Below are 15,760 nucleotides of genomic sequence, written 5' to 3' on the forward strand. Positions count from 1 at the left end.
CTGATTCATATTAGAAAAAATGTCAAGTGATGAGGAACTTGTAACAAGGTCAGATTAAGCCAAAATATTGTAAATAGTTGGTATTAATAGGAAACTTATGAGGAAACTCATCAAAAGAGAAAAAATGTCAAATTATCAGAACTTTTAACAAGGTCATTTATAGTATGTACACCAGCATTAAACCATATTGGATAACAGATCTATAGTTATTTCCAACTTGAATGTCATTATTATACCATAAAGGAGTTTTTTAAATTGACTCAGACTTACTTTGCTGCATAGAAAAGGACTTGTTTAATCTAACCCAATTTTTGAATACGTCTTTCCAGAACTTATTATAACTGTTCATGCTACATGATTGCACATACTCCCTTTCACAATGAAACAATTTCTGCACCTCTACAATAGAGTTCAAAAGAACTTTCCAATTTCCTGATGATTAAGTTATTCTTCTAATCCACCCAAGTTTGAGGGAGTCGATAAAAGCACCTATATCTAACATTTTTAACCCCTCATCTATGTAGCTTTGAATTATCACATCCTTTTTAATTTTATGTACTTTACCATTCCAGAGAAATTCAAAGAGAACTGAATTTAATTTGGCTAGACTTTTATCTGAAGGATTTGGAAGAGTAATAGATAAATAATTGAACTGGGAGATTAATAGTGATTTTATTATACTAATTCTACCAATAGGAGTAAGACTCCTTCTTTGAAACATATTAATAAGTGATTTGTTTAACTTTTTTTTTTATCAAAATGCATTCTAGGAATCTCACTTAAGTGTTTGGCAGCTTAACTATCTTACCCCAAGGGTAGGGATTCCCCTGTCTCACTTCCATGGGGGTGAATGCTTTTTTTTTCTCATGCCCTGTTTACCCTCTTATGTATATAATATTGACGTTACATCAATGCAAGGAAATGTGGAGGGGACGTGATTGATGTCGACTTGACGTCGTTGTACTGTTATCGTGACGTCATGATATTGTTGACGTGACGAAATCCAATTGTTGAGAATGTGCAAAGAGCACATGTAGCTTGTCTTTTCCCTATGGTGAGATAAGAAAATCTAAAATCTCACCTCGGTAAAACTGCGAATATCCCTGTCCAGGGTAAGAGAAATTCGTATCCCCAATACCCTACTAACAGTATCGTGTATATATTAAGAGCTCGGTTTCACTATCGTCTCTTAGATTAAGGAAATTTGTATCTTGAAGTTCCCCATAGCACAGTAATATTGAATTCAATATCAAATCTCAATAAAGGAATTTTGCTTTAATTATGAAATATTTTCTGACTTAAAAAGTAAAGAAAATAAAATGTTGATGAAGCCGGAGTCAGGTTCTCATTCAACATAATATACAGCAGTAGCCGTTTCTTCACCTTATCTTATCTTCATTGCTACAAAGCTATATTAAGCAACTGGCTATATACAGCCCTTATAATAATGATAATAATAATTAAAATGCAATAGCAAGTTCAGCAGAAAACGTTGCGTAATGAGTGAAAAAAGTCTTCATTCAGATGTGAGTGGATACTTGGAATGGAAATAAGAATAAAGGCGTTGTATCGGACCCTATAGTAATAAGCATTGGTTTTGTAAAGAATATTTTAAATACATCTAATTGGAATGTATATTTAAAATTCAAGACGGACCCGGTATCTCCATAGCTCTGTCCCCGCCCGACACTACCTACACCAGGACAGAGGGTGACACGTTACCGGACATCACCTGTACAGCGGACTGTAGACCTGGCTGTACCTTTGTCTGGACACGATCTGACAACACCAACTTTACTGTCTCACCTGTGTTGTCACTGGGACAACTAGACAGATCAGAACACGGGACGTACAGATGTACTGCTACGAATGTTGTCGGGGAGTCGACTACAGCCATCAATGTTACCATACAGTGTAAGTTAAACTTAAAAAATAACGTGACCAGAAGTGTGTAACACGAACATAAAATGGCCTTTGCAATATATATATATAAGCATTGATTTGCTTTTAAAACGTCCATACCACAATGGGGTGGAACAAGTTGTAATTTTCTACACCACCGACTTTAACGAATAAATAATTTCAACAAGGAATATAACAAAACAAAATCAATCGAATATATTGCTATAACAATATAAATAGCTCAGTGTTCATAAATTAATATATGCGGACATTTTGTCTTCAGCAACCTGACACAATCTTCTTAAACACCCCTGTGATCATAAAGCCGGGGCAAACAATTGTTATTCTTATAGCTTACATGCATTACACTACCCAATCACACACCCACACGCAGCTGACTGGAACACAACGAAGTAAAATATGTTGTTCACGGATACAACACAGCGCCCGCGCCGGTATGTCAACAAGTGATCTTTCGTTCATGTATCCTAGCATCCTACTGCTGGATCACCATGATTTCGAGAAGGTGGATTACTGTTGGTAGTAAATAAAACTTAGAAGAAAATATTCCTGTTTTTATTGCTAATATTACCTGTTATTTGACTACAAACTTTGTATTAACGCGAACATTCTTACAAAATATTTTTCACCGAAAACAAATATTGAAAGACAAGAGAACCCATATTTACATCAATGTGCAATTCGCACGTCCAATAAATATTTTTTGGGGTAATTTTTGTAACTATTCGTATAAATCAATGACATCTAACATTCTACCATTACGCCTTCTGCGGCACGAACGTGACATAACAGTTGTCTACGATATAATTTAAATTTTAAAACATTTACATGGTAGACGGCCCCGGAACCTCCTCAGCTCTGTCCCCGTCCGACACTACCTACACCAGGACAGAGGGGGACACGTTACCGGACATCACCTGCACAGCGGACTGTAGACCTGGCTGTACCTTTGTCTGGACACGACCGGACAACACCAACTTTACTGTCTCACCTGTGTTGTCACTGGGACAACTGGACAGATCAGAACACGGGACGTACAGTTGTACTGCTAGGAATGTTGGAGGAGATTCGACTATAATAGTCAGTATCACTGTACAGTGTAAGTATAGGTATTTGTTTGATGGAATGTTTTCACTAATATTGACCAAGGCAGATCCATAGCCATATCACATAAGTAGTGCCACATTTGATAACCGAACGACAAGTTCAAATATTAGTATCATTATCATTTGCGCGAGCTCAACATTTGTCTTGTAAATGTTCAGTACAAGGAAATGAACAACTTTGTTATATTTGGTTGTCCTTGTTTAATTATATATGGCACATGTAACTGGTAAAGGCCAACTCTTCTATACATTTAGATGGTCCTGGAACTAGTATATCATTATCACCACCAAACACTGCATATACTAGAAACGAAGGTGATGCTTTACCGGATGTGACGTGTGCAGCAGACTGTAGACCTGGATGTACCTTTGTCTGGACACGACCGGACAACACAAACTTTACTGTCTCACCTGTGTTGTCACTGGGACAACTGGACAGATCAGAACACGGGACGTACAGGTGTACTGCTAGGAATATCGGAGGGGAGTCGACTATAATGATCAGTGTTACTGTACAGTGTAAGTAACATAGAATGTTGTCGGGGAGTCGACTATGATAACTAGTGTTACTGTACAGTGTAAGTAACTGGGGATGTTGTCGGGGAGTCGACTATAATAACCAGTGTTACTGTACAGTGTAAGTAACTGGCAATGTTGTCGGGGAGTCGACTATAATAACCAGTGTTACTGTACAGTGTAAGTAACTATAATAACTAGTGTTACTGTACAGTGTAAATAACTGTGAATGTTGTCGGGGAGTCGACTATAATAACCAGTGTTACTGTACAGTGTAAGTAACTAGAAATGTTGTCGGGGAGTCGACTATAATGACCAGTGTTACTGTACAGTGTAAGTAACTAGGAATGTTGTCGGGGAGTCGACTATTATAACCAGTGTTACTGTACAGTGTAAACAACTGTGAATGTTGTCGGGGAGTCGACTATAATAACCAGTGTTACTGTACAGTGTAAGCAACTAGAAATGTTGTCGGGGAGTCGACTATAATAACCAGTGTTACTGTACAGTGGTAAGTAAATGGGAATGTTGTCGGGGAGTCGACAATAATAACCAGTGTTACTGTACATTGTAAGTAACTGGGAATGTTGTCGGGGAGTCGACTATAATAACCAGTGTTACTGTACAGTGTAAGTAACTGGGAATGTTGTCGGGGAGTCTACTATAATAACCAGTGTTACTGTACAGTGTAAGTAACTATAATAACTAGTGTTACTGTACAGTGTAAATAACTATAATAACTAGTGTTACTGTACAGTGTAAACAACTGTGAATGTTGTCGGGGAGTCGACTATAATAACCAGTGTTACTGTACAGTGGTAAGTAAATGGGAATGTTGTCGGGGATTCGACAATAATAACCAGTGTTACTGTACAGTGTAAGTAACTGGGGATGTTGTCGGGGAGTCGACTAAAATAACCATAGTTACTGTACAGTGTAAGTAACTAGGAATGTTGTCGGGGAGTCGACTATAATAACCAGTGTTACTGTACGGTGTAAGTAACTGGGAATGTTGTCGGGGAGTCGACTATAATAACCAGTGTTACTGTACAGTGTAAGTAACTGGAAATGTTGTCGGGGAGTCTACTATAATAACCAGTGTTACTGTACAGTGTAAGTAACTATAATAACTAGTGTTACTGTACAGTGTAAACAACTGTGAATGTTGTCGGGGAGTCGACTATAATAACCAGTGTTACTGTACAGTGTAAGTAACTAGAAATGTTGTCGGGGAGTCGACTATAATAACCAGTGTTACTGTACAGTGGTAAGTAAATGGGAATGTTGTCGGGGAGTCGACAATAATAACCAGTGCTACTGTACAGTGTAAGTAACTGGGATGTTGTCGGGGAGTCGACTAAAATAACCAGTGTTACTGTACAGTGTAAGTAACTAGGAATGTTGTCGGGGAGTCGACTATAATAACCAGTGTTACTGTACTGTGTAAGTAACTGGGAATGTTGTCGGGGAGTCGACTATAATAGCCAGTGTTACTGTACAGTGTAAGTAACTGGGAATGTTGTCGGGGAGTCCACTATAATAACCAGTGTTACTGTACAGTGTAAGTAACTGGGAATGTTGTCGGGGAGTCGACTATAATAACCAGTGTTACTGTACAGTGTAAGTAACTGGGAATGTTTTCGGGGAGTCGACTATAATAACCAGTGTTACTGTACAGTGTAAGTAACTAGAAATGTTGTCGGGGAGTCGACTATAATAACAAGTGTTACTGTACAGTGTAAGTATATTTGGTTGGTTTAACCATACACTACTGATATAGAGAACAATGAACAGGATATGTCAAACTTTTATTGAGATATAAACAAATAGACAATGCCAACCCAACCCCTATCAATATATTGATTAAGGCTAGACCTATGGACGCTAACTATATCGTTGACTTGATTATTCCAGCACACTCGACAAATTTTGCTCCTTTTGGTGATTGTTAGTGTTGGTGGACGTTATTAAACTGTGATATAGTGTCTTCAAAATTTCGTCATATTGTTCATACTGTGGTTTCACTGTCTCTCTGTAAGGAAATAAAAGCAGTGATATAAAGATACCAAACCAATGGAAAATATGTCTTCAATTTTTGTAAAAGCTTTCGTTTTAATATTGAAATATCTTCATTAAATGATATAATGTTGTTGCAATTAAGGACATTAATAGCATTCTAGTACAATAAACATGGGACAACAGTTTAGTTGATTCGTCCTTACTTACATAATTCGTGTAATTTCACCTTCTTTTCCCATATTAGGTAAGCCACTCCCGTACCAGATTCCGGATGAAATCCAAACGATTGATCTAGCTACAACAGAAAACCTTACGATTTTGGCAATGTTCACCTCTAATCCGTCATCATCTTTTATGTGGACTTTTCAACTACCTGAATCGACAACTTCCACCAAGCTTATGAATGGGGAAAGTAACGTATTGATACAAAACACGTTTGAGACAAAGAATTTAACAGCTGTGTCAATAATGAAACGTACCAACATACAAAAGTACTGGTTTGGGCTGTACAACGTCACTGCAACCAACACTCATGGAAGCGCCACGCTAAGTTTCACAGTTCATGAGAAAAGTAAGTTTATAATATTTCAAATAATCAAATGTGTATCATCATGACCTAATACTGAGACATGTACAGATACTATGCTATTAAACGTTGATTATATTACGATCAATATAAAGAAATATGCAACATAACCATTATCATAAAAAGGTAGCAAATTACAACGAATCAAATGGATATTAACTACCGTACAATTCAGAGTCTGAATGTCGTCCTGGTGTGACCAAAAAGATAGGAACGAGGTATTGTTACAACGATAGAAGGAAAAGGGAAATTCAGGAAAGAAGTAACCATACAATATAACCTGAATATATAAAAATATTGTGATATTGGATATATGGGACGGAATATCATTACAATATTACCGGGACATATGTAGAGGGACGGAATATCATTACAATATTACCGGGACATATGTAGAGGGACGGAATATCATTACAATATTACAGGGACATATGTATAGGGACGGAATATCATTACAATATTACCGGGACATATGTATAGGGACGGAATATCATTACAATATTACCGGGACGTATGTATAGGGACGGGATACAATATTACCGGGACATATGTATAGGGACGGGTATATAATTACAATATTACCGGGACATATGTATAGGGACGGTATATAATTACAATATTACCGGGACATATGTATAGGGACGGGATATAATTACAATATTACCGGGACATATGTATAGGGACGGGATATCATTACAATATTACCGGGACATATGTATAGGGACGGGATATAATTACAATATTACCGGGACAGATGTATAGGGACGGAATATCATTACAATATTACCAGGGACATATGTATAGGGACGGAATATAATTACAATATTACCGGGACAGATGTATAGGGACGGGAATATCATTACAATATTACCGGGACGTATGTATAGGGACGGAATATAATTACAATATTACCGGGACAGATGTATAGGGACGGGATATAATTACAATATTACCGGGACATATGTATAGGGACGGAATATCATTACAATATTACCGGGACAGATGTATAGGGACGGAATATCATTACAATATTACCGGGACATATGTATAGGGACGGGATATCATTACAATATTACCGGGACATATGTATAGGGACGGGATATCATTACAATATTACCGGGACAGATGTAGAGGGACGGAATATCATTACAATATTACCGGGACAGATTTATAGGGACGGAATATCATTACAATATTACCGGGACAGATGTAGAGGGACGGAATATCATAACAATTTTACCGGGACAGATGTAGAGGGACGGAATATCATTACAATATTACCGGGATATATAGGGACGGGATATCGATATAATTTTATCGAGATAAATATGGATAAGATATCGTTATAATATTACCGGGATATGAAGAGACGGGCTATCGTCACAATATAATATTACCTGGATATACAGAGACGGGATATCGTCACAATATAATATTACCGGGACATATAGGGACGGGGTATCGTCACAATATAATACATGTATTACCGGGACATACAGAGACGGGATATCGTCATAATATAATATTACCGGGACATATATGGAATGGATATCGTCAAAATATAATATTACCGGGACATATAGGGACGGGATATCGTCACAATATAATATTAGCGGATATTTAAAGACGGGATAGCGTTGCAATGTTACCATTTAATCTAGCGTTGCAATGTTGCCATTTAATCATTGTGATAATTAAGTTAACCGTAAAAAAGAATAAAAAAAATAAAAATAAAAATAAAAAGTAGTTTCAGTAATTGGAAATTATTTCCACGCTGTCCCCCATCTTTCGAGTGTGTTTCCGATTCATTTTTTCGTCTGTAGTATCCAACCCCTATACAAGTCCGTGATATTGGTACACTTACTTAAACTCCATGCCAACACATCTGCAGTAGTATTACTCAGCATATGGCCTGCTCATAAATCTATTTAATGCATCACGTTATACGCTCTTACTTATGTTTTTATCTGCTTTATTTTATACTCATATACATCGTTGCTAGCCCCTGTCAAATTAATAAATTAAGTATTTGTTATTATATACAACGTGTTTACGTTTACCTCGTAAAGCACATGGAAAGTGACCATCAGGCTGTGTGTCGGCAATTTTGTGATATTTGACAAGCTCTAGTTTTCTCATGGATACAAGTTGAAATATTATCGTCTTAACATAGTGTTGCTTATACGGGCATAATACTGAAAACCCATGGTAGGAGCTTTTGTCGTTTTTGCTCTATTTCCTCCGTTTGTTGTTTTCGCTGTGAGTCAATTCACATTTCATATATTAATGTTATCTGGATTGTATAGATTGCAGCAGTGTTCCGATATTTAAATGTTCAATGTCCATATTCTGCTAATAGCTAATGATATGTTATAAAATGAATGTCGGTGGGACCTGGTGGAGACATACAGAAGGGATTTAGTGTGAGTTGCGTCGCTTGGTACATGTATAGAAAGAGTAATACCTGTTTGACTACTCATAGGTCTTCATGTCGAGGCCGGATCCGGGTATGCCTCTCTAAGCAGAGCAAAAAATAAGATGTCTTCACTTCCTTAGATATGATGATCGAAACATACTGTAAGCATAGGGGAGTATCTCAGAAACGATTTCTGAATGCTAAAACTTCGAATACGCTTTTTTATATTTCCATTGGAAACGTTTAAACGTGTACTGTCAGCTTTAAGTAAAATCCTGGGTAAAGCATTTAGAATGAAATAAGCCCTTCTCTCTTGTTATTGTTGATGCCTTTTTTAGGAGTGCTTCTTGTCGAAGCTTCAACATTTACTTTCGTATGAAATTCATGCTTGATTTTATTACAAATGTAAACGAGTTAGATCTGCTGAGGAAGTTTATATACGATATGTATCGGTATTGTATTGCTGTGTCAATTCGTCGTTAAATTACAGGATACCCAGGTTTCCCAAACAATCTTTTGATTGGCTGTACCAAGCCTCACTCTGCTGAAGTCTCGTGGGGTGACGGAGGGGACTCTCAGTATTACCTTGTTATGTTCAGCACAGACAAATTTATTAACTCACAAGAGGTTTATCCAGTGACGATTCCAAAACACACAGACGGAAGTGACGTGCATATTCTAAATATAGACAATCTGGATGGAAGTCGTGTCTATTTCTTTAAGGTTGTGGCATACAATCAGTACGGAAACACAACATCTGCTGAAGCTGTGGGCTGTACCGTTCAGGAACGTAAGTCGTTATCAGTTAACTGGTAAACCATATAGATAAAGAAAACAAGTCGTTTATCATAAGATATCACGTCAAGTAAATAGGATATATTTAAACAGATCGATTCAGTCAGAAATCGATATTTGAGCCAAAAGAAAATGACACAAGAATGTTTTAGGCAATAAATGTATATACTGAATCTGCCCTAACGGAAATAATGTGAAACTCAGATTGGCCAACTGAATGCCTTAATACAATTTTATCACGACAGTTCGAATAAGGTTCGAGTATTTATAATAACTGTGTTTTCTTTGAAATATATTTGACAATACCAAGTGCAACGGATGCTTACAACACTACCTTTGCGTTGAACTGTGTTTACCTGTCGGTGATGACGCCATGACTGAACCATTATAGTTTAATCATCATGTTCCTTCATCGTTTAATAACTTTCCCATTTTTGTCGTCTCTAGCAGTTGCCCGTTGTTCCGACAGCATGTTTGTGGGAGGGATAGTCCTCACTGTTATTGCTGTAATCATGATTTTGTTCACCGTTGGACTCGAGGTATTTATCAGAAGTACGTATTTGTATTATTGTATTACTAGTCCTTTTAAACGTTTCCTTATGATTAAAATCTATGATAATTTATCATTTAAAGACAGTCTTACATCAAGTAATTTCAAATATATTCCTCAATGTTAACATGTTATTTTACAGGAAATGGACGACTGCCATTCGTGTGAGTAAAAAAAAAATATAACTCAATTTATAAGTCATTTATTTTCTCGTATTTACTGATTTGATTGATTAGCTTGTAATTACGATAATATACTCAAAATTTGTTTTGAGATATTTATACATAGCAAACTCATAATAAATTAACAGTAATGTTTTTTGATTCGGAATTCATATGAATAAACAGAAAAAGGAAAGCAAAAACTTGACACATTAAAAAAGCTTCTATGGTATGTTTATATTTTTTTAGCAAGGGACGCCGTAAACAGGAGGAGTTCAAGAATGTTCAATTTTCAAAACGAGGTAAAATCAGAAAACTGTAATGTTTATGTTTTCCGTATTTATAAAGCCATTTATAAGTCAGTTAACTTCAATATCGTATTACTTGTTTATATGCATACTATGCAGATATTTATATTTTCGCTACATGTTGTAATTTAAAAAGCTTTGTTCTCACTGTAATGACTATGGTTAAGTTGGGTTAAAAACCAGAATGACAGATTGTTGCTTTGATTGCTATATTTATTTTTCCCTGTCAAAATTGCAGATGGAACTCATGATAAGGATGACGAACAGTAAGTCTTATTGAGCACATAAAACAAACGTAAATGTAAAGATAAAGATAATTATGCTATCTTGATTGTAATATGATAGTTTAATGACAATGTTATTATACGCAGATTTCAATCGGAACAATTTGATGTAGACGGCATTGCCAAGGTGTCCACATACTCCGAAATTGGAGGACATCAAGGTTAGTCCATGCTGCTGCCGTTAAGTACACTACATTATTCACGCTTCACTGTGTGTATTTGATTTATTAAATGTCGTACCAAGTACACTAAATACCCCTGCTAAGTAAGTGGGGCTCCGAAATTATTACCGTTTACACAATAAGGTACGGATATCTGATGTCATATGTAGTTCACTCAATGTTATCCTACTATGATATTTTATAGTCGTTTTAATAAAAACACTAACGTTGTCTTATATTGCTGACATGCGAGTTAAAACGGTTAAAACTTTATAGAAATGCTGGTAATAGCTAGGTCAATATCAATGTTTGCCCGAAGTGTTTTTTGCCACCGCATCATAAATATTCCTGATGCAATTGTTTCACTTGCAGTATACCAAAATAATCCAGTCAATGGCGGGGATGACGGGTAGGTGTAATATGCAGTAACTAATGTCTTAATGAAATTTATACCATTGATAATGGTTTGATAAGGCAGTATTTCTTATGGGTATTTTTACACTTAAGTCATCAATAGATGTACATTCATAATATTGGTTGTCGACAGGTTTTCTTTCTATACTTTTTACTTGAGAGTGTTTTAATCACTTCGAATCGTCAATATGGCATGCATATGTATACAATAGTAAAGTGTGTAAAATTATCTTTATGCTGATGGTGCGTTTGGTGCATTTAACAATCACACAACTGTTTATTTATGCAGTCGTTGTTCCACCTAAATCACACCTTACAGCCGTTTATTTGTACTTAACAGAAAGTACGAGTTCTTGGAAGAGCGTTCTAATCCAAACGTTTACGAAGAACTTCAGTGTACAGAGTCTGGTATGTAGCTGTCCACAATTCATACAATTTACAATCATATTGAAGTCTTTGTCAAAATCACAAACATTGAAACTGTCCGGTTTGGTTTTACCTTGTTTAACGTCAGTTGAACGTCACCAACTATGGTCATTTCATGATGGAATTACATGTGGACGAGGTGCATGCCTATGTATTTTTAGTGGGCTTTGAAATGATCTTGGAACGTTGCTGACTATATAGAGTTATTTCATTGCAATACACTATAGTAGAAAGTAGAGAGAAGAGTATTCATCCTTCTACGAGGACGTTAGTTGACGTGCAAACTAATCATTTTCGAATAGAAAGTGTTTCATCTCCACCGGCTAGATGGTGTAAATAGTAACAACTCATACATTCGGTGTTCTATTTTAGGTGACAGAGGGACATATTCCAACACTGAAGATGCTGGTGACGATAAACATTAACACAACACCAGAAACATACCATTAATAAATAATGTCTTGCTTTGAACGGTGTTAAAACATCAATATCAAAATACTGCATTTCAATTATGCTTTAAACAACCTTTCGGGCGATTAAATTGGCGGCAACACCATCAATATGCAATGCATATATATTCAAATTAACATTTGATCCTGACGTTCCTCATCCCATCAAACAGACCTGGTGAATCGCATTCGTGGTACGTTAAGCAACGGAGAACGACATGTGTTGGAGAACTGGAAATTATTATGTACTATTTTACAATCACCTACTTTGATCGTGAAGAAAAAACAAGTATCCCGCCATCTTGTTGAATTGTAACAATATATAAACAATGTGTACACTAATGCGAGATGAAAATGATTTGCTTGCAAAACAATTGAAAATTCTGTTGATGGTGAAAATAATTTATCTCTAGATAATCATTTTATCGGAAGAAAGATGTATCTATTCGCTTTTGTTTTCAAAACGAACTTAATCGGAAAAGACATATTTCAAATGACAAACGTAAGACAAAAATCTGGTAATTTGTCACCATATAAACAAAAACAGCAGAGTCCTCGGTCACTTGGAAGAAATACGTAAAACAATCTTCAGGTGTGCAAATTAACGCACTGTGAGAAAATACGAACCCTTGCTCTGCCGGTGCATTAAGTGTTCGTAAACATGTTGTATGATACAATGTATTACGACCAAGAAAACTGGTAGAAATTTAGCAACATTTAATACTCAAAGAATGTGTCAGAATGTTACCAAATTCCGTTAATTGTTCAACAAGTTTTGCTTTATTCCTTGTAAGGTTTCCATAGCGTTGAAATGCATTCTGTCACGTTGTACTGAGGAAATATGGCAGTTGGAATACAAATGTACAGCCATTATGTTCTATCAGGTTTTTTTTTTTCAGAAGTCGTTTGCCAACACGGTGATGATTCCTGGTGGTAGTAACTGACTCTGTGTATATCTGTACACTCAATCAATAGAAGCATTCGTTTCAAACGATCATGGCTCTTGTTTTAGACGCACCCGATCTGATTAGCCTAGCAAGGCTACGGGACACCGTTTCTGATACTCGTAAACGGCTGACGAGACAGCGATAGGGATTAGACAATATTTTGTGTTCACACTTCTGGTTTTACGAGTCTTACACTCGAGTCCTGCCTTTAGGAATGCAAACATTAAGGAAAAATCAACTTAAGAAGACGAGATCAGACTAAGTTCTGTAATATTACAATACGAAATTTGAACCCTCAATGCGCTTAAAGTAACACATTATAGTAAACGAGTTTTCTTCGACCGTTAGTTTGGGCCGCGTTATCTGGCAAAGGATGGTCTAAGACTGTGCTGATTTAAGCATCACATTTACTTTGAATTAAAATACACCTCGCTGATATAACAGATGCAAAATATCATGATGCCGCTTTATTGTTATGTTTTCCCACGTAAACATCTCATCTTGCATACTGCAGTGCAGGAAAGAATCCGAAAGCATTTCATGAAAGGTTAACAGTTCTTTCCGTCTCTCTCTGGCTCTGGCTTGAATAAAACAGATATTGACACAACGATTTAAGTATTATATTTGACAAATATCCTCACTGACAACAGTACAATATCACTCGACGTTGAGATTCAAATGTTGTGGGAAACATGCAAACACAATTGTAAATAATATATTACAAGTTTATTGTGTCATTTGTCAATGCCAGCTTGTCCACTTCAAACTTCACCTGTGTGTATTGGAAACAATCACACAACTTAACCCAATAAATTATTATCACGTTAGAAGTTAGTCTCATACGTGGATGGACAAAGTGCTCTTATAGACGCCGGACACTGCAGACTGCCAGACCTACCGGAGAATAGCACAATCAGCATGTGGCATGGAATCAATTTATCAACAATTTACGCATTCATTACTGCGTGTTTCATCAGAGCAGGTAGGCATGACAACTTGACCATAAAGACCTCAGTAAAAGTCGAGCATGGATGATTACTAAATTGGTAAAGTTCAATAATGAATAGTTCGCCACAGGAAATTAGATCCATATCTAGTACACTATGTATTGTGATAATGTTATCATATTTCATAATATTGCATTTAATAGTAAGTACAGTTATTCATCGCATTGTTCATGTTAACGGAAGCACTACAAACCTGGTTTTTCCCAGCTATAAAGCTATTTGGTGTACGAGTATAAACAACTCGAACATTGAAATATATTAAACTAGAATGCCATGTTGAATCATCATCTACACTTAACATTAAACAGGATTTTAAATTTGGATGCATTATGCTTGATATAACATATTTTCTGCGAATGATTTTATATTGCTCTAAACAAATACATGCCTTAGGTAGAAAGCCTATAGATCAAAATTGTAAACCAATCTTTGGATTTAGCACAAATCATCGAAATTGAGAAAAAAAGATGAAAGTTGATGCCTGCATTTAGAACAGTACTTAAACTGGTATGAACTACTTTCAAATTGTCACATAATGGTTTCCATCAGACCCTGACCCAAGTTTGCCGAAATATACATTATAATTTGTAGTGTTTGTAATGTTATAATGAACGAAGCCATATTTTGACATTTGATCGATTTCTTCGCAGACATAAATGCTCTTTCGGGAAAATTTGCTACTAGAAGTGCACTTTACATTGCAATGTTGATAGCATTTTAATAAAACTAGTGATGATATCAATAATAAACATATTTTTTGTAACACTTCGGACATTATTTATGGAATGACAATCGTAACAGCTGCCTATATCAGCAAGAAAATCGGCCATACACATTATCATTATTATTAGGATTTTATACGAAAATACAATCCATGGTCTTCTTAAATTGTGATTGGTGATCTAAATGATATATCAGTGTTCGTTACACTTCTTGTGCAAAACATTTGATACAAGACCGGACAACACCAACTTTACTGGCTCGCTATTTTGTCATTGTGACAACTGGGCAGATCAGAACACGGGACGTACATTTAAACTGCTAAGAATATTATCAGATAAATGAATAGGTATAGAGTCAATTATGAATTAAAGCAATTCAATTGATTCTGAAGGGTTCTGTAACTGTCATCATGACCTTGTTACAAAGTATCAAAAGTACGTCTAAAAGTATATAAATGTAAGATACATTCGATAGTTCTATAATTTTCAGATGGCCCCGGTACGTATATTGCCCTGTCCCCTGCGGAGTAATTGTACACCGCGACAACGGGTGACACGTTTCATGACATAATCTGTATCAGTTTTTGATAATGATTTAAATTCTTTACTGTTATCATTAAATACAATGCATGCTTCATTATATATCCCCATCAAATAATATATGTATTAATATGCTACCATATTTTTGGGATCTTAGCCTTTGTCATCTTTCTGAACAACTTTCTTCTTCCTAATGTCTCCCTTGAAAATGCCTCATTTTTGGCTTTAGTTGAGCGTTCGCCGCTGTGGGGAAGGCTTTGGGTGCTGTCCCTTGGCCGAGAAATACCAGAGTCATTAAAATGGTAGTTGCTACTCATGCTAAGCGCGCAGCATATTAGGAGTGGGACGACTGGTTCGCCCGTTGTCAGTATATTGTAACCGGCTGGGGTGTCCTGCTGGGTGTCTTCGGCAGTATGCTTCAGTGATGTTA

General features: G+C 36.3%; 1 protein-coding gene across 1 annotated transcript in view; it reads left to right on the forward strand.

Annotated features, from left to right (window-relative positions):
• Positions 1-15,760, forward strand: part of LOC117340614 (hemicentin-1-like) — a 27,868-nt gene that overhangs the window by 1,310 nt on the left and 10,798 nt on the right. Inside the window, exons 2-4 of the mRNA XM_033902378.1 lie at positions 1,831-1,914; positions 2,759-3,022; positions 3,285-3,489. Coding sequence (XP_033758269.1) covers positions 1,831-1,914; positions 2,759-3,022; positions 3,285-3,489 — 553 coding nt within the window. The remainder of the gene's footprint in view (positions 1-1,830; positions 1,915-2,758; positions 3,023-3,284; positions 3,490-15,760) is intronic.

This window comes from Pecten maximus, chromosome 13, assembly GCF_902652985.1.
Source record: "Pecten maximus chromosome 13, xPecMax1.1, whole genome shotgun sequence".
NCBI lineage: Eukaryota > Metazoa > Mollusca > Bivalvia > Pectinida > Pectinidae > Pecten > Pecten maximus.